This window comes from Cyprinus carpio, chromosome B24 (genome assembly GCF_018340385.1).
Source record: "Cyprinus carpio isolate SPL01 chromosome B24, ASM1834038v1, whole genome shotgun sequence".
NCBI lineage: Eukaryota > Metazoa > Chordata > Actinopteri > Cypriniformes > Cyprinidae > Cyprinus > Cyprinus carpio.
The window spans coordinates 11,516,417-11,541,991 of NC_056620.1; the positions used below are offsets into that span (position 1 = coordinate 11,516,417).

Below are 25,575 nucleotides of genomic sequence, written 5' to 3' on the forward strand. Positions count from 1 at the left end.
AAGCTGACGGTGCCCTTGCGCAAGTATTCAGAGTTATAAAAAGACACACTTGTTCCTTGACACTCACTCGTTTCTCATTGACCCCACTGAGGTCTGTGCTCTCGCACTCCCCCATTTCACCTGCTGACCTTTTGACGGGGCTCACAGCAGTTTTCATTCATTCACGGTCTTCTGACAGCGCATATACCGTGAGCTCAACCCTGACATCTCTGAAAGCTGCCCTTCAAACAGCATGACCCAGACCCAATTAATAGTCACAAATAAGCACTGCCTTGCTTACCACTTGTAGTGCATTCTGATAATAATTAGAACTGTTTCTTGAGCATTAAATCAGCATATTAGAATGATTTCTGAAGGATCATGTAACACAAGACTGGAGTGATGATTCTGAAAATTCAGCTTTGCCATTATTGTAGTAAATTACATTTTAAAATGCATTAAAATAGAAAACAGCTATTTTAAATTTTAATAATGTTTTACACTAATAATTACTATTACTGTAGTTATTGCCATTTTGCGCTTTTATTTTTCTATTATTATTTTTTAGTACTGAAACAGTTGTAAGATTATTTATGAAGTTGCTCTTGACTCATCCAGGTTGGATTTATTTACCTTTGAGTTATGGGAATTCTCTTTTAAGCAAAGAATATGGAGGCAGCATAATTAAGTTGAAACAGCCAGAAAAATGCTGCGTCTGTAGGCAGATCAATAGGTTTTGGATCAGAGCAATAGACTTTACCTGAGCCATTTATACTCGTACAGTTTGTTTGCTGTAAATGTACACTCTAATTACTGTAGGAACAATAATTATTGAATATAATTAACATGTTTGGCATTGTTTTTTTTAAGATTGTGAAGTTTTGCTCTGTTCTGTGTACAAATGGGGAAAAAGCCTAATTTTTAGCTGTTGTTAGATGGATTATAAAACTAATAATTTGAAAACATTTTTATAAATTGAAATAAAATAATTATTTGTTGCATTAAATAATTTAAATTGAAATTAAAAAATAAAATGAGACTACATGAAAGCCATTTCAGGCAAAATGGATGGAGATGCCAAAAAGGTTACAAAAATCCTATATATACCAATACTAAAAATTTACAAAAATATACAAAAATATACAAAAATATCCAAAATATCTTTTTTAATAAATAAATACTTTTATTGAACAGGGTTGTGTTAAATGGATCCAACGTGACTAACAAACTTTTAATTGGTTGTGAATAAAAATTAAATATGTACATAAAATTAAAAACTCACAAACATCAAAACCATTGCAAAAGCTAACAGAAAGTACTCTGAAATGCAAAATAAACTTGAAAAAGCATGTCTCGCTTCTATTTTTTTCGTCTTCTAATTTTAAACACCAGTCACTTGTTAGCAGTGCCACCTAACCTGATCCATATGGACTGTTCGGCATTGCTAAATTTCAAGTAAATTAGAATCAGAGAGGGATAATGAGGATTATGTGTACTAGGATTTCACTCTTATGCTTATAAGGGATGAATGTTCTTTGAAAACAATTAGGGGAACACATCCTGTTATTCCTGCCCTCAGAATTAGGTTCAGTTTACCATGACTGCTCAGCACGCATGTCGTGTGAGATGAGGAAAGGGAAAGAGAGAGCGAGAAAGAATTCTGAAGGTGAACAATGCATAACAGGGGTGATAGAAAAGACTAGAAGGCATGTTCAGTGGTAGTCCTGGATGATTTAGGAATCGGAGGTGTTTGGAATAATTTCGTGTTGGTAGACCCCGTCTGACTGGCCCACCTGGAGGCCACATGTGGTGGCCCTAGAGAGCTACAGTCATCATTAAAGTGAAGGGTGAGGGGGCTCATTAAAACATTATTTATGTGAGCTGTGATATTTTATCGCCTCCATACGATTTCATAGTGCTCTGTAAGGGCATGTTCAGCAGAGAGAAGAATAACTTATTGTTAGGCTTCCTGAGACGCCCGCTGTTAAAAATAAAAAGTTGGGGTGTGAGGCCGTTCTGTTCCCAATGCACACGGGAGTGCAAAATTCTCCATCTTGTTAACACCTGTTTCTGTGGCTGTTTGTTTATGAACTGGTTGGAGAATGAACTCGCTTAAATTTAAATGTTGACAGGTTATGTGAGCTCGCTGTGCAAGGTTTACAAATATTCTGCCTCAATTTTGTTTATCTGGATTTCTGGACCAATTTTATATTATTATAGTTTATTAATTAGTTTATATTTAAATTATATTAAAATACATTTTTTAATAATTGTCAAGTATTCTATGTATTTTATGTAAATAAAATAAAAAAAACTTCTATTATGTAAAAACATAAAAAAAAACAACAACAACATCACAAAATCCTTAAATCGTTTTTTTTTTTAAGTCATTTTAAATATATTTTAAAAAGTAAAAAAAGTAATTTTAAATTGTAAAATTTAACAATATTATATTTTATAATATTTTGATCAAATTGAGCATAAGAAACTACAACTTAAAAAAAAAAAAAAACACTCAAAAGTCTTTTTGGCTCCAAAATTTTGAAGAGTAGAGTACATTTTTAAATGTACATAAGGTTTTTAAATTAATACTTATATATAAACACTTTATCAGTTGTGAATAAGTTGTATGTATATTTATGCAACTGCTTGTGGCCCATCCATCATGGATCTATTTATTTTTTAGTTTAATATTCTGGGATATATTTATACATAAGCTAAGAATACATGCTAACTGAGAATCTTACTAAAATGGGGTGTAAAATAATAATAATAATTATTATTATTATTATTTTATGAAGTATTAACAAATAATTAAAAAATAAAAATTATTATATTTTGAAGTATTATCAAATAATTTATTAATTTATTATATAATATATAATATTATATAATACATTAATTATATCTTGGGTATGAAATAATAATAATAATAATAATAATAAAGATTTGAATCCTTAAATAAATTATTAATTTAATCATAAAAAATAAATAATGAAGTTATTGAAGGATTCAAATGTGTGTTTGGTCATTTGTACCACAGCGTATGTCTGTCTGACACTTCCACCACAGAGCTCATGTAGCTCTTGCTTATCCAGCTGCACCCACCCGCTGTCCACACTTCCCAAACGCATGTTTTCTTTCTTGATTCAGATACTTTAGGGAAAATAAGGGTCCACACTGGTGTGATTGTGTGGCGGGCTGTTTGTGGTGTGTCCAGGTGCTGCTCGCCCCCATCTGTTTGGGTGAGAGGAGACAGGAAGTTGTGGTGACTCTACAGAAGGTGAATTCATGCAGAAGTTTGTGGTGAAATCTGCCCTTGCAGTTTAGCAGATGGTGAGGGTTAGAATCAGGGCTGAGTCGTCGCTGGCATTATTTCGGGATATTTTAGGAAAAAATCAGTAAGTCGGGCTTCTCTTTCTCTAAATATATTATCTGCTAAATAAAACTGTTGTGAGGCAGCCTGACAAATGATCAGACTCATTTAGATTTCCTAGGTATGCCTAAATCTCTCTCCTGGCAGTGTTAGCATGACCCAGTGCTAACATCCAATAATACAGTGCCGTTATGAAGAGATTTTTATGTCACCTGCAAGAATATTTTATTAGTTAGGAAACTGTATCATTATATACAGTATACTACTGTTGAGTAGTATGATTTTTTTATTGTTTTGAAAGGAGTCTCTTATGCTTACCAAGACTGTATCTATTTGATCAAAAATATGGTAAAAATAGTAATATTGTGGCATGTTATTACAATTTAAAGTGACTATTTTCTATTTTAATATGTATTAAAATGTCATTTTTTTTCCTGTGATGGCAAAGCTGAATTTTCAAGCAACCGTTACTCTAGTTTTAGTCAGTGTCACATGATCCCTCAGAAATTATTCTAATATGCTGATTTGCTACTCAAGAAACGTTTCTTATTATTATCAATGTCGAAAAGAGTTTTAATATTTTGTGGAAATCATGATTAATTGTTATTCAGGATTATTTGATTAATTAAAAGTTCAAAAGAACAGCATTTATTTGAAATATTGTGGGGGGTTTTTGGTCAATGTAATGCAACCTTCCTGCATAAAAGTTTTAATTTAATTAAAAAAGTGTTACCGAATAACTAAATAATGACAGTGTCTTCATTTTTGAGTGAACTATCCTGAATACTACATTCGCCAAGAAAGGGCCAAATTGGCCTCTATCAACAATACTATTTCACACGCAACATATACATTCCATGGTTCACAGGGGTCCCCGAGATCTGTGGTCCACCACTGCAAGTGCTATATCGATACGCCAGTGAGTGCTTTGTTTAAACACTGTTATTCTACCCAAAAGTGCACTTAGTACAGCTCGGTTAGGTCTCTACAGTTCAGAAGGTGACCCAATGTAACCTAACTTGAGTGCAATAACACAGCTGCTCAAACCAAAACAAGCTCTTGTCTGGTACTTATGTGACTGCTGCTGGCCCAGCGCATGGCCCTCGCTGCTTACAAACACATACGCAGAGTGATGCTCTCAGCGGAACCCTAGACATCTGCTACGGGTAGGAAACTGCTCACAGATGGACCGCCCTGTTGTCTAGGTAGTAGGGTTGAAGACAAATACTAGGAGCGCAGAGCACGAGTTTAAAGGCCATGGTGTAAGATCAGGGCCTTGTAATGATGTTGTTGTGAATGTTAGTGTGTCAGTTCGATATTTTAATCGATAATTATGTTCCCATTTTTACAGTTTTTGATGCAAGACAAGATGTTTTAGTAGAAATAAGGACCTGTGTTTTGTTTGGTTTTGTTTTAATGAAACTGCTTGTTTTTTTGAATGCACATTGTTAACACCTGGTCTAAAAGAAGTCTGTATATCATTACTGTATGCACATTCTGAAGGTGTTGAAACAACACAAACCACAAACCACTGCTAGCTGCATAATTAGCTGAATTTCTGCTCAAACCTTTTAACAAGCAAAATATCCTGTAAATTCTTAATGAACCAGACGGGAAGAACCGATTCTGAGGGTTTTACACAGATTATGTGGATTTTTGTAAATCACCTGACACTGTCTCAAATTAGCTCCAAGGCTGACAGCCCGAGTCAAGTACAGTGTGTATTTTTGTACAGTATGTACCCTATTTGCTGGAGATAGATAGTTAGATAGCTAGATCGTTTTGAATGTGTGATAATACAGTCTTTGTCAGCTTCTGCTTGCTGTTTGCTTTCTCTTATTCCAGCTTTTGCTATAAGCTATTCATACGTTGATTTTCCTGAAAAGTGGTCTGTTTAGGTTTGGTTTGGTTTGGTATTGTTTGTTTAGCAACCCAACCACATAGCAACACTCGCTTAACCAATGGTGTGAGTTTGGGGCAGAGTTTCTGTTTATCCAACCAATGGCAGTAGAGTCTTTAGGAAGCCTGTTTAAGCAGTTTTTTTTTTGTTTTTTGTTTTTTTGTTATTGTTGTAATTTCATTTGGTGATGCTAATGATGACCTTTAAAGCATATTTTATCTTTTAACCTTTAGATTTATAGTTTTAAAAACATTCTAACATTCTTCTGCTCAGACATTTTTAAGAGCAAAAAAAATTCTGTAGATTCCTAAAGGGTTAGTTCAAACAAAAATGAAAATTCTGTCATTAATTTCTCACCCATGAACGCTCCTGAAGGACTGACACAGAAGAGAAGAAATTGTTAAATAAAGTCATTATTTTTGTTTTCTTGCACACAAATGGTATTCTCATAGCTTCATAAAATTAAGGTTGAACCACTGATGTCACATGGACTATTTATTTTCTGGGCCTTGAACGTGTCAGTTGCATTGCTGTCTATGAAGGGTTAGAATTGAAAGTTCTCGGATTTCATAAAAAACATGTTAATCTGTGTCCCGAAAACTAACAAAGGTCTTACAAGTTTATGGCATGCACTAAATAAAGGTCTTATACTTACAACTCATTTATGGTGTTTTTATCTACTGAAAGGTTTTTTTTTTCTCTCTCTCTCTCGGAAAGAAGATGTTTCATCAGCTGAACAATAGGTAGTTGTTTAACAACAGTACAATACATTGAACACACTGCACTTCTATCTCTCACAGCCTTGTTTTCCTTCCTGCTGAAAATGAAATATGGCACTACCCTGACTAAGGTCTATGAATCAGAAAGGAAGGACCAATTGTGAAGGTTTCACACAGATGTGGATTTGTGTAATTCACCTGACACTGTCTGAAATTAGCTCTAAGTCTGTTGACTCAAGTCAAATGGAAGTTATAGGCTGTATCCTAGTTTGCATACTACTTCAATGCACTAAAACTACAGTATGTACTTTGCTGGAGATGCTTGTTTAGTTTTTTTTTTACATGTTACCTTATTCCAGATTAATATGCTATGAGCAATTCATAGGTAGATTTTTCTGAAAATGTGTCTGTTTAGGTTTGTTTTGGTCTTGTTTAGCATCCTAGCCACATAGCAACACTGACTCGACCAAAAGTGTGAGATTGGGGAGGAGCTTTTTGTTTATCCAACCAATAGCAGCAGAATCTTTAGGAAGTCTATTTGAAAGCTTGAATTTTTTTTTTGCTGTTCCTTTTGGTGATGCTAATGATGACCTTTAAGGTGCATTATCATTTAAGGTTCATACTTTTAATAAAAACATTCTCACTTTTCTTTGCTTAAAGTCCAAAGAAAACTTTCTAAAACGCCTCCTTCTTCCTAATGCAGAAGTTATGGGTAATAATAGCTCAAAAATAGCATTCACTGACATACATCCAAAATGATGATTTTGGACACTCTAATTCTGCTCACATCCATCATGGCATACTACAGTATATGAATTAGGATGCAGCCATAGCGAAACTGTGCTCAGAATAGCAATAAAATGCCAATCTCTACTTACATTATGTCCCAGAACCTCTTGTGGATCGTTTCATCTCATCCCCGGATTTGACTTCTCATATACTATCTAATTAGCCTGCCGGGCCAGCGTATTTCAATTACTCTAACGAGGCCTGCAGGATAAAGCATACGTCCCCAGTTAAACTTTATTGTTTAAACTTCATTGTCTAATGTCCAGACGGTAGTATTTGGAATATTGCCTCACGGATTCGTCAGACCAGTGAGGGAGAGAAAGAAAAAGAGTTTGTTTTCTGGTTGCATTCCCATGCAAGTATAGCCAGCAAAACATCAGCAAATCTTTTAACAGTACACACTTGATTCTCATAACGATCCTTCTTTTTTTTCTTTGTATAATGAGGTATTAGAACCTAAAGAGCTGTGAGTTATGTTGCAGGCAATGCATTACTTATTTTGCATGAATATTCTCCTACTCTGCTGATCATTTTAATGTTCTTTATTATATTATATTATATATTATATTATATTATATTATATTATTTTCTATATTGATTATCTGTTCTAGTGATGTCTGTGTGTTTATTCTTTATGATTGCTTGCAGATGTTGCCTTTGCAGCCAGTTTGCATGTTCAGCTTTGAGAACTTGAAATGAATCAGTCAAACAAGAAGTGATGCCACAAGCTTGAGCTAATTGGAAAATTTAAATAGCATCTCTAATCATTTCTTCTCTGGTGAGTTTTGGACGACTCCTAAATGTGGGCATAAAAAGATGGCACTAGTCATAAAATAAGCTCATACTGCATTTTCATCGGTCAGTTAAGAAAAAATCTCTAAATTCAAGTGAAAGCAGTGCTGCTTTTTCTCAGATATGTATATAGAAAGACTTTTGAAAAAGAGATTTTTTTTGTAAAAAAAAAAAATCTATCTATCTATTTATATATATATATATATATATATATATATATATATTATATATATATATATATATATATATATATAGATATATATATATATAAATATTATGCTCACCATCAGTAATAATGTAGAATATATTGTGATTTAAAATAAATGTTTCCTATTTTAATTTATTTTTAAATGTTATTTATTCCTATGATGGCAAAGCTGAATTATTAGCATCATTACTCCAGTCTTCAGTGTCACGTGATCCTTCAGAAATCATTCTAATATGTTGATTTGGTGTCCAGTAAATATTTATAATTATTGTCAATGTTAAAAATAGTCCATTTTAATCTTACTGACCCCAAACTTTTGAATGGTTGTGTATATATGCTTAATTTTTACTGCGTTCCTAATGGAGTCTTTGGAGAATCTAACGCATGTTTTGGAGTTTGAAAGTGAATCCATGGGGATTGAGCATCTCATAATGTAATTATTCAGTCTCCTTATTACCTTAATTGGTTTAGATCTACATTAAAATTCATGTTGTTTTAATAATGTGCTGCATTTCAATGTGGCGTACACCATCAGATTTTATTTTCCTTTTCTTTAAGATGTTAATAAGTGTATTAGCCAGTGTTTTTAAAGGCAAAAGCTACTCATCAGAGGAGAGATATCTCTCTCGCGCATGCATTTTTCTTTACTTTGCCCCACATTGTCTCCCCTCCAGAGACAACAGAATGCAGGTCATTAGGTATTAGGGATATAGTAAACATCAGTTCATCATACAAGTCTCCTTATGTTGAAAAAGCATGGCTTTTGAAGAGTTTACTCACCCCATAATGTTTCAGACCTTCTTCTGTTGAACACAAAATAAATGTAAAAAAAAATGTCACTAATGTTTTTATCCACAATGAAAGTCTGTGGGGTTCAAAACAGCATTTGTCCAGACCTTTATATAGTGAAATGTACTTAGAAAAATCTTGTTTTATGTTCCACATAAGAAAGTGAGTAAATGATGACAGAAACTTAATATTTGGGAGAACTATCCCTTGAAGCTATCATTGTTTCTCCTCATCCTCCTCCAGTTTCCAGTTGTTGATGTGTTGATGTCTGTCTTCATATTGGTGTTAAAATATGATCAGCAAATTACTTGGAGGATGAGGAAAGTGTGTATGTTTGTGCTGACAGCGCTGTGAGTGTCTCCATTGCTAAAATATACTCACTGACAAGTACGGCTGTTCTCTCAAAAGTTCTCCGATACTAATTCTATTTACTTTTTAGACAGGTGAACTCGACGCTGCCTCAGCTACGCCTGCAGCTGTGCAACATGCTCTGTCCTCTAGACGGGATGTGGATTCACTAGACGAACTGTCTATAATCTATCCAACTCGACGCTGCCTCAGCTACGCCTGCAGCTGTGCAACATGCTCTGTCCTGTCAAGACGTCATGTCATTCATAGCTGGGCTGCATCACTTTGTCTTCCTCTTTTTCTCTCTCACTCATTCTCTCATTAGCGCCGACTTACAGCCGACTTGTGCGACATTGTGTCTGCTTGCATTTCCTTCGTCTTCTTTTTATGGGACAAATTACACCCCACACGTGTGATTAATTGGTTCCACTGGAGCCGAGTAATTATTTACATTCCCACCCTCTGCATATCTGAGGACTTCATAAAAAAAAAAAGGCTAAATGGCTTGCCGATCAAGAGTTGTTCTTTTCCTGTATCGTGGCACCAGTATTTTGGTGTTTAATTATACACCAGATGAAGTGGTTCTCTTGTTATTATCTTTGTGCCATGACAGCATGTACTTCAAATCCTGATTTATACTCGCACACTCACTGCCATTTGGCTTTCTTAGTCTGGACGTGTGCAAATGTGTCGATAAGTAGTTGTGTCACTGTTGGCAACTGGCTAAAGAAAAAAAAAATAAATTAAACTCATACACTACATTCAAAAGTTCCAGTAGGAACATTGCATTTTTTTACAGCAAGGACACATTGATCAAAAATGACATTTATAATGTTACAGAAAAATCTATTTCAAATAAATGCTGTTCTTTTGAGCTTTCTAAAAAAATTTATCAAGGATTCCACAAAAATATTAATAAAAGATAAAATAAGCACAGCACTGTTTTTAACATTGATAATAATAGTAATTGTTTATTGAGCACCAAGTCAGCACATTAGAATAATTTCTGAAGGATCAAAAAAATTCTGCTGGAAATTTGGCTTTACCATCACAGGAACAAATTGCTTATATATATATATATATATATATATATATATATATATATATTGATAGCTATATATATAATATATATATATATATATATATATATATATATTAAAATAGAAAACGAAATGCTATTTTTACTGTATTTTTATCAAAAAATGCAGCTTGGTACAAATAAATGCAGCCTTTTACGGAAACTGTGATACTTTCTGTAATAACTGTAAAACTTTTTTTATTTTATAATTCTTGATCAATATGAAATTCAATAAAACAAAATTTTTTAAATAGAAATTGTGTGTAATAATGTAAAAGTCTTTACTGTCTTTACTTTAGTTAATTTACTGCAGCCATGTTCAATAAAAGTATTAATTTCTTTCCAAAATGTAAAAAAATAAAATAAAAAATCTTACTGACCCTGACTTTTTGAACAGGTATATCTGTCTTATTTTCTGTTTGCCTAATAAAACTTGTACATTTCAATTGGTGGGCCAGACCAATTTTGTAAAACATAAAAAAAAAAAAATCACAGTAAGGCAAAATTGAAGACAATAACAATCCATACAATCCAGTAAGCATGCTTATATATAACTAATTCAGTATATATATATCCTTCATATATATATATATAAATGACGCTGAATATATATAATATCTACATATATATATATATAACATAATATATTATATATCATATATTATTTATATATAAACCCAAACAAAAAAGTCATTGCAGTTATCAATTTTTTATTAGATAATAGCCCCATTCATTTTTGGAGGCCCACCAAAATGGCAAATCTTGCCCGTAAGTGAACCCAGAATAGACATGTGCCTTTACAGTTCGCTCATGAGTGTGAACCCTATTTATTCGTAAAGGTGAGCGCGTTCAACTGTTGAAGGGCTTCAATACTACAATGCTGACATGCAGCTGGGGATAGTGATAGTTTAATTTGCTGCAGGTTTTGCCCAACTCTTGGAGGCCAAGCGTGTAATTAAACCTCTAAAAATGTCAAATGTTCAGAGCGACAGGCATTATGGGTCTTATCGCCGTTCCTCCAGGGGTGTGGGTATTTGTATATGCATGGGTGTTAGGTGGTACATGACGGGTTAATGTGAACCAACATGCCTTTCAGTGGAGTTTTATGTCACGTTAAGCATATACGTAGCAATTGGCATCAACAACGAGGCACCTGTAATGTCAGTCAGTCTGTGCGTTTCAATGCCTGCTTTAAAAATATTTGTACAACTTAGGAGAACATTTGATTTCTCTTGTCATCTCTTTTGAGAGCCTGTGAAGGTTTGCGTCTTAAAAAGGCTGTGATGTGGGGGAGGCTCGCTGACTGTGTCACGCTCTGGCATTTAAATGTCTCCAAAAACCAAAGCTTTGTAGAGCGTGTAGAAAATATCTCAATACTGTCAACTAAAAATGGTTCGTGTTCTGAGTTAGAATCAATAAGGCTTTGTGTCAAAACATCCTAGCTGCATCTTTCACCGCAAAGGAGACTTAATTAAATTTGCAGTGTTTCGTTTAAGTATCATCTTGGTTTTAGATGTTAAATGTGGATAAATGAAACAACTGAGGTATCTGGTTACAGTACTTGACATCTTTTGAGATCTCTTCTAGAACTTTAGAGGAGACACTTGAGGGTCTTTTTCTTGGAAGAAAAGAAGACTCAAGCAGTTGTCTTCATTTGTCACTGAGACTTAAGGGTTTTCATACTGTGATCGAAGGAAAGAAAAATGTAGAGAGAAAAAAAGATGTTTAGGTCTGTCACTGTTAAATAATTATAATAATAATAGAATTTTAAAAATTGATCTTTTTAATGATTTCTAAAAGATCACGTGGAACTAAAGACTTGATATTGTAATCATAATGATAAGAAATACATATTTGTATTTGTGTATTATTGTGGCTTTTTTACTTTTTTTATGATGCTGGGCTTTTTTAAGCAAAGTCTGCTGTCAGCTCACAGACCCTCACAGTGAGAGCTCGCAGTTGCTTCTTCTGTTTGGCAGCACCACTCATGTTCTCTTCTGGGAGGGGTTCTGCAGCACAGGATGATGACTTTATCTGTCAGTGATAGTTTCACGTGGAGATAAACATACTGTAAGGGGAGATAGTAGTGCACCCAGCGAACCTTGATCTTTCCTAAAATAATATTATTTCTCTACAAATCATTTAACATTTTATTCAAATACAGTTAAATATAATGAATTATGATGATAAGTCTTATTGCAAAAGGAGAATAGAGAACACACATTAAAAAAAAAAAATATTTAACAAAAAGGACAACAGGGGATCGACATTAAAGCTAATTATTATGGATTATGGACTCATATTTTGGCCAGAAGTTTAATGTTAAAATGTTAATGAAAAACACACAGCTTAACAAATACCTTTTGTTTCAATGTTTATGAGCCTCAGGCTCTTCTTCATGCCTTTGAAAATGCTTCATGTGTGAGTGTTTCAATGACCTTGTGATTACGGGCTGGCTCAGGGGCCGTTACTCTTAAAGAGAGCCACATAACTACAGAGCTACGGCTTGCTTTCAGCGTCAAAAAAGCTTTGTCTGTTATATATTCAAGTATAGTCAGCACCAGTTCCATCAGAGGCCGTGTAGAGAAACAGACAGTTAAAAATAAAGGCTGGATACCTTGGGAGAGTCAGGGTGTGACGAGCTAAAATTGCTGGGTATGCTGTCCCAGATTTAAATCTGACTTTGTATGTGGCCAGCCAGCCCAAAACTACTCTTTAACAGCTCCAAAGCTATTGCACTGAACATAACCCTCAATATGTCAGTCTTTAAGTAGTATTGTTTTCGTAACTAGCCTTCAATTGTGGCTGCCTACCCCCCAACAAGTCAAATCCAGTTCCAACCAAGCCCTCCATCAATTTCGCCCAGTTGTTGGCTGTGAACATGTGGGAGAAAAGAGAGGTTTTTGTGTGTGTGTTACATATTTTCTTCCTCTTTTTTTATGCGTAATATGGACTTAAACAGATCAGCGCTTAAGATTTTAAGATAAGCGGTTGGCTGTTGTCCGATAGTTGACAGATGTTGTGTGCTCAGATGTGCAATCTGTTAAAACGCTGTTGGTTTAACAGAATGAGAGCTCACTGGACCCAAAAGCAGTACTAGATTTGAGATGGAAATGGTTCTGTTTGGCTGAGAAAAATATCAGGAGAGGATAAAGAGATTGCTAGCGGAAAATTCCATTCTCGCATTGAAAAACAGTAAATGTTTACCGACCGGTATGCACACGCTACACCTGGGAAACTGATGTGATAGATATTTGCTCAACCAGCTATCACTTTGAAGGTTTTTTTTTTTAATTTTCATGTTTGCCTCTGATTTCCTCTTTGTCACTTATAGATTCCAAGAGAAAATCACAAAGATTTTGGTTGGGCGTTTTTTTTTTTTTTTTTAGTATTTTTATAATAACAAAATGGCTTGCTGTGGAGCAAAGCCATTATTTGTATCTTTATAAAGATCTATGCTATGACAAAATTATTTGTCTCTTAACTCTGTATTTGGATCAAATTGAATGTAGATACAACTGCATCAAAATTAAATGACAAGCCAAATTTTTATATGTAGGAGGCCAGGGGCTAAGTCTATTCCATTTAAATTATAGATTTCCTGCATTGTATAATTAATAATAAAATGATTTATTGTTCTTTATTACAACCTTCATGTAAAATAAAGATTTTTTCAAAAAAAAGCTTAAAATATAAAGACAACAGTATAACTCTATAAGTCAGATTTAATTTAATTTAATTTTTATTGTGTTTCACAGGCGACTGTTTCCATCATTTTAACCCGAAATCACTTTAATTCGACATTTTAATATCCTGTTATTTATTAGTATAATAACAAATAATACAAGGAGACTTCAATTTGTTCACTGTTAAGTCTTCTTTTCGGTTGGTTTTATTTATGATTTTTAAATATAATTTTTAATATGCCATTAAAAAGTATCAGTGTGATTGTTGAATAATAAGTCTGATAAATATATTTTCTCTCATTTATTATGTGATTTAAAGTAAGTATTGATGTCTTCCTGAATATAAAGTAATCCATTTCAGACACATCTTTACCAGATGGGTTTTACTTATCTTTGTTAAACACTTATGCACTTCTATAAAAGTTATTTCTCTAAATTTTCAAAATATATTTAAAATATATTTTGAGAGCCTTGGAAACACTTCACGGCTCTTAGTAGCAAATAAGCAGGATAACACTAGTATATCTAAACATTCCCCTTTGCTTCACATATACAGTGCGTTAAAATGCTGGTTAGTAGCTTTAAATAGTTACCCACTTACCCTCTAAATATCCAAATATTCAATTTAATAATCTAAAAAGCTGAAAAGTAGACCAGTATGCTAAAAACCAAAAGTCTGACCACGTGAGTGAGCGTGTTCACAATCACCAGCTGAGAATAACTCGTCAAATCACCTGTCTGGGTGTCACAGCTCATGAATGTACAATTCCCATCACTTAGGCAACCCTTGCACTGATGTCAGTTCTAACCGGGGTTGGCCAATTAGGATATTTCTCCAGATGGAGAGGGCTAATTCAGACAGCACGACTGAGCCTTATTCAATCCATGAGAGCTCATATGAAAATGCCCCTTTATTTATGCTTTGTGTGTATTGCCGCCCGGAGGCAACCTGAACCAGACGACCTGCGCTATCCCTTTTTCTGGACCAGATGTTGCTAATGCCTCCTCAATCCAGTTGCCTCAGGGGTGTTGGTAAAAAATATCCATTTTAGTGGAGATGTCAGGTATGGCAGGGTGAAAGACGGAGACGAGAGATTGAAATTGATCTACAGAGGAAATAAAAGTTGTCTGTGCCGGTTTGTGTTTCCTTGCTGTCGATCCATAGTGTAGGAAACCTCTATTTCCCGTCTCGTCCCATTATTGGTTTTTCCCTGGGTAAAGTCTGTTTTTTTACAGCATATGTGTTTTGTCTGCTCTGTAATGAGAAGATACATCCTCAGGATGGTGCGATGTGTGTGTCTTCTTCCACAAGTGGGTTTGAACTCCACAGAGTTAAGAGCCATGTGTGCAAACATGGAGAAGAACACAACATGGATGTGTAGAAAAGACCACATACTTAGTTCTGCCGCACTGTATGTTCATTTAAAGTGTATAATTAGGAGCTCTCACCCGTGGCAATGAATGATAGCTGTGTTAGTCAGTGACCTTGCGTGTACGGAGTCTATTGAATGAATTTACTGACACCCGGGGTGTTTTTTATCTTTTAAATCTATAGTTTTTTTTTTTTTTTTGGTTGGCCTTCAAGCTAGTTTGAAATCTAGGCTTTTAGTTTTTCTTTTCAGTTACAGCCATTCATTCTTGCTTAAAAGGATAGTTCACTGAAATAATGAAAAATGTCATCATTTACTCGTCTTCATGTTCTTCTAAACCAGCATGACTTGTTCACTGCTGTTAAAAAAAAGCAACTACATATTTTTTCACTTCACAGGATTTTTGAATCACACTAAGAAGTGTGAATTGCTTGAAACTACAATAAAAACCCATGTTAGGCCAATAGCAGGCTTATGCATTGCTGCATAAATAAATGATATGGTTATTGTTATAGTGTAAAAAATATGTAAGATTACTTTTCACTGTTTGCTGACTTTTTTAACTTTTGTTGTTGTTTTGTCATTGTTGGTAGTTATTTTGCATTTGGTAAAGGAGCAAATTCAAATTGACACAACACAAGTTACTTGCAATTAAGACGGTAGCTAGTTGAGAGACAATAGTTGAATGCATCAAGTTCTGAACTATTCCCATTTTTACGGTGTTTCCATGCTTTTGAATAGTTGAAAAAGAATTTAGGATTAAGATTGTTTTTAATTCATTTTGTGGTTTTGCATATACTTAGCCTACCGTTCAAAATATTTGTATATGTTTATAAGAAGTTACTTTGATTATAAATACAGTAATATTGTGAAATATTACAATTTAAAAGGACTATTTTCTATTTTAGTAGATTTTAAAATGTAATTTATTCCTGCGATGGCAAAGCTGAATTTTCAGCATCATTACTCCAGTCTTTAATGTCACATGATTATTCAGAAATCATTCTAATATACTGATTTACTGTCAAAAAATCATTTTATTATCATATTATTATTGTCAATATTGAAAACAGTTGACCTGCATAATATTTTTGCAGAAACCATGAGACATTTTTTCAAGATTTTTTGATAAATAGAACGTTCTAAGGAACAGCATTTTTGTGACATTATAAATATTTCTGCGACTTATTTCAATGTAATGGATCTTTGCTGGACAAAAGTATTAATTCTTTAAAAATAAAATCTTACTGATATCAAATTTTTGAACGGTAGTGTATATGTATTTTAAAGCCATAACATAGTAATGTCATGAACAAATCATTTTTCTAAATCAGATCTTATCAGTGATCCATTTCTCAAAAATGATTTTTTCGAATGCACTCACTGATTCCATCTGAATCTGAAAAAGAGAAAAAGATTTCCATCTATTATCATATCAAAGCTACTGTATCATATGGCTTTCAGAAGAACTGGAATGTAGTGCACGAGTCAAATGGACCACTTTTACATTTCTACATCCTTTGTGAAGCTTAAAAGCTCCAGTCCTTAAACTAGTACATTATTTAAAAATGTACCTTCTGTGCTCCGTGAAAAAGGATGCGAGGGTAGGTAAATGAGAATAGAGCTTTCATTATTTGGGTGAACTCTCTCTTTTATTCCTCCCTGCATTTGGTTCAAGATATAACCATATTTAATTTTATTGCTGAAGATATTCCTGTGATTCAGCTCTGAATGTGAGCGACTGTAATATGTAGAGGATCCGGTGTTTCTATAGGAATAATTAGATCATATTGACCATGGTGCTCTCCCATTACTTCTTGTGTTAGAGGAGGACAGTTTGAGCAGGAAGCCACTCAGACCGCAGTGTGTATGTGTGATAGAGAACGTAACCGGTAGTGCTGCTGAAGTGTTTCATTACTGTCAACATACATTGTTATTTCCTGCGTGACAGACACTGGACCACAGCAGGAATATGTCATGTTGTCATTTGCAGCTATGATTAAAGGAAATTTGGCGCTTGTGCACTGTCTGTTTATGACACCCAACAACCAGCCATTATGTTGTCTCGGTGGTAATTGGTTAAGTTTGTAGGTACCTTTTTTTTACCTTTTATTACGAATAAAGTAGAGAAAGAGCAGGAATTTACGGATAAGGAATCAGGCAATGTTGTGAGCTGGATTCGAACTCGTAGTGTCCATAGGAGCACCATAACTCAATGTGCAAGGGCATGTATTGTATCTGTATTCCGAGCTGGGTAGATTACTTGCAAATTGTAATCCGTTACTGATTCCAAAAATGACAAAAATTGTAGTTAGTATAATCCATTACATTTTAAATGTAATATAATCAGACTACATTTGGTTACTTTTGACCTAACTTGTTTATCACATTGATTTAAATAACAATCTTGTACCATATTGATATAACAATAGAAAGACAAAGAAAATATATTCCATTTGTTGTTATTAACAACAAGAACTATACATCAAGATTTTCCAAACTGGGTTTTGTGATTTCAATTGAATTAATAAAAATAATAATTTATTACTATTGTGTGAATGAGATGTAATCAACAAAAAATTTACTGTAGTCTGATTACAAGTATTTTAAAATGTAATAAAATATAATTACAAGTACATCATTTTTGGAATCAGATTACATATTGCAGATTACATCAGTTTCAACCCAGCACTGTCTGTATCTGATTTGAGACTTCCAAGCAAATGAGCTCACAAAAAACACCTTTAATGGATGTTTGCACTTTTCACAGTCAAGTTATTCATCAACATTAAAGTGTTTAAACCCTGTACTGAGCTACAATACAAAAGCAGTGGTAACATTAAAAAGAAATGATGATTTTAATGTTGTGCAAGTGTTTAGACTGTAAAAAACTAACATTCAGACAAAGAACAAAATTGAATTCCTTATTTACTGTATTTTGCCATTTGATATGTTGTTTATTAGTGTGTGTGCTTGATAATACTGTAATTGAATATCAAATGGGAATTGACTGTAAGAAAAAAAACACTAGAAAGCGATGGCTCCACTCTGTCCAGCATCTACTTACAGAAACTGTGTGTGCGTTCAACAAGACAAGATGTAAAGCCCTGTTTCCATGCGCTACAGACATGGGTCTCCAGACCCATCAACAGGCCATTCAGATCTGCAGTGTGTCAGTTACTGAGTCCCTGTGGTCCCTGCTGATGAGAGCAACTTTGGCGTAATCGAGTTCTGTATTGCCCTTCGTGCAGACTGACTCAATTTCATCTGTACTGTCGTAGTGTAGAGAGGTTATCCCAAGGAAAGGAAGGATGATGGAGTGATTTTTGATTGACAAGCATTGCGGCACAAGTGCTAGTCGTGCTGCAAAATCCATGCAGGAGACCCGCAGTGGGTTTTAAAGAGCAAGAGCTTCCTTTTTTTTTTGTTTTTTTTTTTTGGAGTGAGAGTACCTGAAGGGACAAATTATATTTTATTTCAGTTAAGTGTAATTTAGGGGAATTTTTTTTTTTTTTTTTTTTTTTTTTTTTTTTGGACTTCATTCAGGTTCAGAAAGCTCTCAGTTTTCATTGAAAATATCTTAATTTGTGTTCTGAAGATGAATAAAGGTCTTATGGGTTTGAAACAACATAATGAGTAATTAATGACAGAATTTTCATTTTTAGGTGAACTATCCCTTTAAGTAGTTAAGTGAAAGAAAGAAAGAAAGAAAGAAAGAAAGAAAGAAAGAAAGAAAGAAAGAAAGAAAGAAAGAAAGAAAGAAAGAAAGAAAGAAAGAAAGCACTATTTATAGAATGTGCTTTATTGGCGAATATCAGACCTCTGCCAGAGCTGTTGTTCTTCAGCCGAGTCTGAAAGCAATCTATAACACTGTAAGTTTCTCAGGAGTGCAAAACTAGATGGAGTTTTTCTGGCTGTATGTGAGCAGTGTGAGGGGCCCCTGTGGAGTGTGTATGCTCTGCAGTATGTTCTCTGATAGTCTATGGCTCTTTAGAGGAGCTAGAGTGCAGCTCCCTGTGCTGATTCGTGGAAGTGGGGTCAGAGGTCAAAGATGTGAGTGCAGGAGGTTGGGAAGATGAATGTGACGGCCTCAACAGCTGCACTCTCTGCCTGATGCTCTTTTACTCTGTCATGTTATTCTCAATAAATAAAAATATAAAGCAGTTTAAAGTTTTCATTAATTAAGATTAATGCCCAAAATCGAGTCCGCTGAAAAACTGTTATTGAGGCCCTATGGTCCATCGTGGAGCCAGCGGAATAGGAGGAGAATGTTTTTGAAAGATACCTCTTATGTTCATCAAGGCTCCATTTATTTGTTAAAAAGTGCAGTAACACAGTAATATTTTGAAATATTATTACAAATTAAAAATAACTGTTTTCTATTTAAATATTTTAAAATTTAGTTTATTCGTGTGGAATGGAAACTGATACATTACCGTTCAAATGTTTGGGATAAGTTTTGTTAAAATAATAAAAAAGATAGAAATGAACACTATTATTCAGCAAGGATGCATTTAATTGATCAAAAGTCACATTAAAGACATTTACAGTATGATGGTATAAATAATTTCTGTTTTATTTCAAATAAATTGTTGCTGTTGTTGAACTTTATATTCATCAGAGAATCCTCAAAAAAAAAAAAAAAAAAAAAATCAAGGTTTCCACGAAATTTTCAGTAGCAAAAAAAAAACACTGTATTCCACATTATTTGGTAACACTGCATTATTTGTTCAATTATTTTGTAATAGATTCTGATCAGTCAATCCTCATATTTTGCAGCATATTTTTACATAATGACCACTAAACTGTATAAAATTATTGTGATGTGATGGCTTCTTGATGCTTTCTTCTCACATAATAAAATGTTTAACTCATTAATATTTATGTAATGTTTTTAAAATTGTATGAATCTCCATGTATATATTTCCTGTGTAAAAAGTGGGATAATATACAGTACGATCAGCCAGTCATTATCATCAGGTCCTATCTTTAAGTAATGATCTGTTACATAAGGTTTTTTTTTTTAATGACTTATTAATAAAGGTTATAAAAGTTATTATAAAGTTTAACCAATGAAATCAATCAAACCTTATCGCGCTCGTTCAATCATTCTCTCATTTTCTCAGCAGATTTCCGTGGCAGATGCCCAGCGCCCTATGCTCCTGCCCCAGCAGTACTGAGCAGAGTCCCGTGGACCCCCATGGCTCCCCCCGTGGAGGGAACGCCCCTGGCCCGCTGCCTCGTCCTTCTGCACAGCCTGCTGCTGCTGTTGCCCAGAGGAGTGCCCTGCCGGGGGGCCACACGGGCCCCGGAGTCCCCCTGCCATAGAGCTGAACACCCACTCATCTCTCACACAGGTCAGCATTTGTATCCCACACACCACAGCACATTACAGAAGAGTTCTGGACTTCATTTCGCATGTTAATTAATGGTGCTTGCTGAGATAAGCACCACTATTAGTATCGCTTGCTAATTTATGACATATCGAATACTGTTTCCGGCAATTGCTCCATTTAAGAGTACTAGAAACTCTACTCTCTACAGCTGTTCATGAGCGCTTTTCATTCATAGCACACCTTTAAGCTAAGCTTATAAAAACTCACAGTGTACACAACAGTCTCCAGACTCACAGCATCCCAGACACTAGTATTTTAATGATTTAGAAAAGATGAATTGGCCAAACAAGGTTAGGATTTTTCAGTAATGCTACAGCACACGTAGAGTGTATAATAGCACTGCATGTTATTTGCTTAGGGATTTGATAAATATGGACCCAGAAAAAGTAACGTATGGTGTGTTAACAACCGGATTCCTGAAGTTTAGATTTGAACCTGTGGAAACATATGACTTATAATACCTAAAATATACTTTATTATTAAGTCTATAAACCTACTTTTTTATATATATATAATATATATTTATTGCAAGTCTATAATCTTTAATTTTCTATATATATATATATCAAATGTTTTTCAAATGTTTATATATATATTTATATAAAACACTTTATGTATATGTAATTTAAAAATACATTGAAATGTATTGAAAAGTAATACATAGAATGTATAAAAATATGTTAATTTACTCAGGAAAATATAAGTTTATATATTTGCTTTCCCTTTCATACAGTTTTCTTTGGTTACATTTTCATACATACATTTTTTAAATACTTGGTAATGTGTTTTTAAATTGTCCTTGAGCTATGCTTTCTGACTGACTACAGCACTAAATGCATTTTTTTTTAATAGTGTGTTATGGGCTTAATCATAGAGACCTAATAGCACTGACAAACTCAGTCACCTTCCCCCAGCTTAAATTACAGGACTCCCTTGCCTGGAGAACATGTATTATAATCAATGTAAATTCAGCAGGCGGATTTCAGTAAGTAATTGTAGAGCTGAATGTCAAAGCCAAAGGGGGTCTATTGGGGCTAATGGAGTGGAAAGGCAAGGTCAGTGTTTTGACTGTAAGTGAACTCTTGGAGAACCATGCCGTCTGTAAGCACAACCTAGTGAGTAGTAACATAGACTAGTAGCTAATTAACCGATTGATTTTTAAGACGTGTCCGTATGGCAGTTCACCATCTGTGTTACAGAAATGAGTGTGAATTTCAGTGTCTAACACCCGTCTCACAGACACAAATGCAGGAGCACAAACCTTTTAATTAGCACCTCATTCATTAAATATGCACAGTGAGTGCAGTGGTAATGGCGTTTATGCCCAGCAGGGACAGGGAGGTCTGTCACACACACACTCTTCATTCCAAGCCCATTACGGTCCATTGGCACCGTTTTGAAAATGCAATTCTTATGGTTGCTCAAATAATCTCGTTTCTCCCTGTTTGACTGAGCTTTTGAATCAAAGCTTTCAGATCACTGAACGAGCCCCAGTCTACACATTTAGCAGCCGCCCTGCTGCAAAACCATCTTCAGTAAAAACATTTATTCAGAGAGCGCTGGGATCTGCAGGCACTGGCTTTTCGCTGGTTTTCTCTTATGTGTTTGCTGAACTGCTCCACTACAGGTGTTTTCTGGTTTTGTTTGCTGAATCTGCTCCACTCTTTCTGTGTGAACTTGCTGATGGCCCTGCTCCACTACGTTTCCTAAACATAAGCCATTGAACTCTGTACATGCTCTTTATGGCCCTGTGCAGTTTTTCATCTAAATAAATATTATAAATACATTATATTTAGTTACAGCTGCAAAATGACTCTATATATGTCTGCAAATTTGTATATTTAGTGGTAAATACATTATATTTAGTTACAGCTGCAAAATGACTCTATATATGTCTGCAAATTTGTATATTAAAATGTTTTTTGTTCATTAAAATAATAAATAAATATATATATTTAAACATTCTTATTTAAAATTAATTAAACATAAAATTAATTTAAATGTGTTAAGTGAATTTTAATAGATATTATTAAACATTGTATTTATTCTGTACAAATTCAAAAATTATTTTTTTGCTTACTTATCTGCGTTTCATTTCTGATCTGCAGGTAGCTTGTACTAATCCTTTATAATTTAAAACATGGCACTGTGTACGTTCTCTCATGATAAATTGCTTGCAATGTTCTCCATTTGTAAGTCGCTTTGGATAAAAGTGTCTGCTACTTAAATAAATGCAAATGTAAGTTAGATAGATGTCCAATTATCAAATATCTTCTCAGATATTCAACATTGATATAATAGATAAAAAAGGCATTGATTACTGAAGCTTTTCACACCTTAAATTAATGCCACTTGCATGCTGATTTAATAAACACCTTCTGTTTCTCTGAAATTTCATGCTTTGTGAAATAGTTTCCCCTGTAATTATAGTCGAACACACAGGTGGTGCTCTGCTTATCTTGACAAAGGCTATATAGAGAAGAGTGATTGATGGGCTGTTTGTTTTTTTGTTTTTTTAATCTAAACCTTTCAGACTTTGTCAGGCCACCCAGTAAGCCAATTTATAGTGAATTGAAGGCTGAGAGAGACATTTTGCTCTCTCCTTAAATTTGCCTTTTTGAATCAAGCCTGCAGTCTGCATTTATAGTGGTGAATGTTCCTAGCAGCCTCTTTGAAAAAATCAGTAAAAAGGGTTGAGTCACAGAGCTGCGTGTCTCGATCCAGACAAAAAGACAGACACTGGGAGCAAGAGACTGTGTTTTCCTAAATGGAACACCTCTGCTCTCTTTTCCAGAGTGCTGTGGGGACACGTTTCTCCATGGACCGCATAATCCTTGTCCGTTAGGGAGCAAAAAGTGGGAAGGACATCACGGACAGTCGGCTTTCCTCTGTGCAAACTATAAAGAAGATAAATATACGTCCCCTCAGCCATGCAAGAACTCCAGCAGAGCCACACTGTTAGATCTCTGTATAAAGACACACTGGTTGACTGTAAAGAAATGTTAATATCTGCGCCATGGAGCCGTTGTGCTCTGCTCGTAAGTGCCAGTTTGTGTTCTGGACAGATGTTGCACACTCATAGTGAGTCAGGTTTGCATTTTGTTTAGACTTCAGAGAGTTTTTTTTTTTTTTTTTTTTCGTCTTTCTGGGAAAACAAGGTTTTTCTTTTGTTGTCAATGACAGGTTTAAGAAGCAGATGGTTCCCCACAGGTACAGTACATATCTTATGATCGGTAGGAGTGTTGTCTGTATGGGCTTGTCAGAGCTCTTCCTGCATTGCATGGCTTGGTGGAAAAACAAACCCGACACAAGACTTTTTATTTTGTTTGTTTTATGTTATATAAATCTTATTTTCCTAAGTTTCTTAAGTGTACAGTTTCTAGATCATTAATGTTGCTGTTGATGGTTTAGTATGTAGTTTTCATTGTGTTTGTGTGTATTGTTGAAGTTCTTGGTAACGTTTTTTAATACGGTTTTATACATTAGCATTAGTTAATGCAGTAGCTCACATAAAATCATAATGAACAATATTTTACAGCATTTATTAATCTTCCGTAATGTTATTTTTTATATATGTCAATACATTTAGCATTTAAAAGGAATAGTTCACCTAAAAATGAAAAATATGTCATTATTTACTCACCCTCATGTTGTTCCAAACCTGTAAGACCTTCATTTATCTTGGGCGCACAAATGCAGAATTTTTTAATGAAATCCTAGAGCTTTCTGACCCTCCATAGACAGCAATGGAACTGGCTTACAGGCTGTGAGTCAGAACAGCCAGCATTGTAGTCTACTCTCCCAGGTTAAGGAAACAGTTCTCCATAAAATGCGCTGCACACATCTGAATATTTGGGTTGAACTGTTCTGGAACAGTGTTGTAAATACAACTTAACCACTGATTTCTATTCGTGTCCTCTTTTGGAAGGCCAAACAAAGTATTTTTGCTTTTGCAACGAAAACACACAGCATCTTCACAACATGGCAGCGGCGTGGCAGCAACAATAAAGTTACGCCTTCTTTCTCTGCATGAACATTTGGGCAGCATAATGCAAATCTTTCTACATTATGACGTAGACTTGTGGGGGTGTGTTGGAACGAAGCGTTTTAGGAGGGCGTGGACGAGTCTTAACTTTTATAAAGAATATATTTTTGGGTTTGAGACTTTAGTCTTTGCAACTTTAGGGATCTTATCTATTCACGAACAGCTTGTAACACTTCAAAGAGAAAGGAAAACCTAAAATCGCATCATATGACCCCTTTAATATAAATTTAAACCTCATTGAGGAACTCAATGCGAGGGTTAATTAAGTGACTGATGGTTGTTCAGGTCTATGCAAATGCACATATTGCTATAAACTTGGGATTTCACATTTTCATTCTCTTAAACTCATTCTTTCCTCATTTTCTCTCTTTCCGCAACTTGTATGTGTGAATGCATGTGTTCATGTGCTAGATTAGTTTATATGTCTTAGATTTATCCAGTAAAGTTGCATTCATATTGAAAAAAGAAGTATCTTGTGTTTTGTGCTTACAAGTTAATGTCTTAATTTGGCAGTCTTGTTACTGTGCTAATAAATAGTGTTTTCACTATACTTTAGATATTAATATCCATTGCAGAATTGGTTATATGGCTGGTTCAATGAATCGCTGACTCTGTGATCAGCCATAAAACAGTGATTCTGTCCAAATTCCCTATAAAATCATAAATGATTCCCTTTGAGCTAAATTGACCTGTTTCCCTTACAGCTTCATAAAATTAAGGTTGAACCACTGATGTCACATGGACTATTTTAATGATGTCTTTACTACCTTATTGGGCCTTATTGGGGGTAGTACCGTTGCTGTCTATGGAGGGTCAGAAAGCTCTTGGATTTCATCAAAATATCTTAATTTGTGCTCCGAATATGAACGAAGTAATTAATGACATTTTTTGTTGTTGTTTGTTTTGTTTGTTTTGGGTGAACTGTCCCTTTAACATTTAAAGCTGTATAAATTTGCTTTAATGTAAAGGCACATGAATTAACAATAATCCATTAATTACACTGAAAAAAATGTGGTGTGGAAACAATTTTCACTGAGAATTTGCCAGTTAATTTCACTAACAGTTATAAACGCCAAGTACCACATGGAGTAAAAAAATCT

General features: G+C 34.5%; 1 protein-coding gene across 3 annotated transcripts in view; it reads left to right on the forward strand.

Moving 5' to 3' along the window:
• sema5a (sema domain, seven thrombospondin repeats (type 1 and type 1-like), transmembrane domain (TM) and short cytoplasmic domain, (semaphorin) 5A) overlaps positions 1–25,575 on the forward strand; it is a 126,072-nt gene that overhangs the window by 12,366 nt on the left and 88,131 nt on the right. For 2 of the 3 annotated variants that reach the window (XR_006158531.1, XM_042752484.1), the window contains exon 2: positions 20,164–20,391. Coding sequence is in view for 2 of the 3 variants with exons in the window: in XM_042752484.1 (XP_042608418.1) it covers positions 20,235–20,391 (157 nt within the window). In the remaining variant the exon portion in view is untranslated. Of the gene's footprint in view, positions 1–20,160; positions 20,392–25,575 lie in introns of all 3 variants that reach the window. The other variant, XM_042752485.1, reaches the window with a different exon arrangement.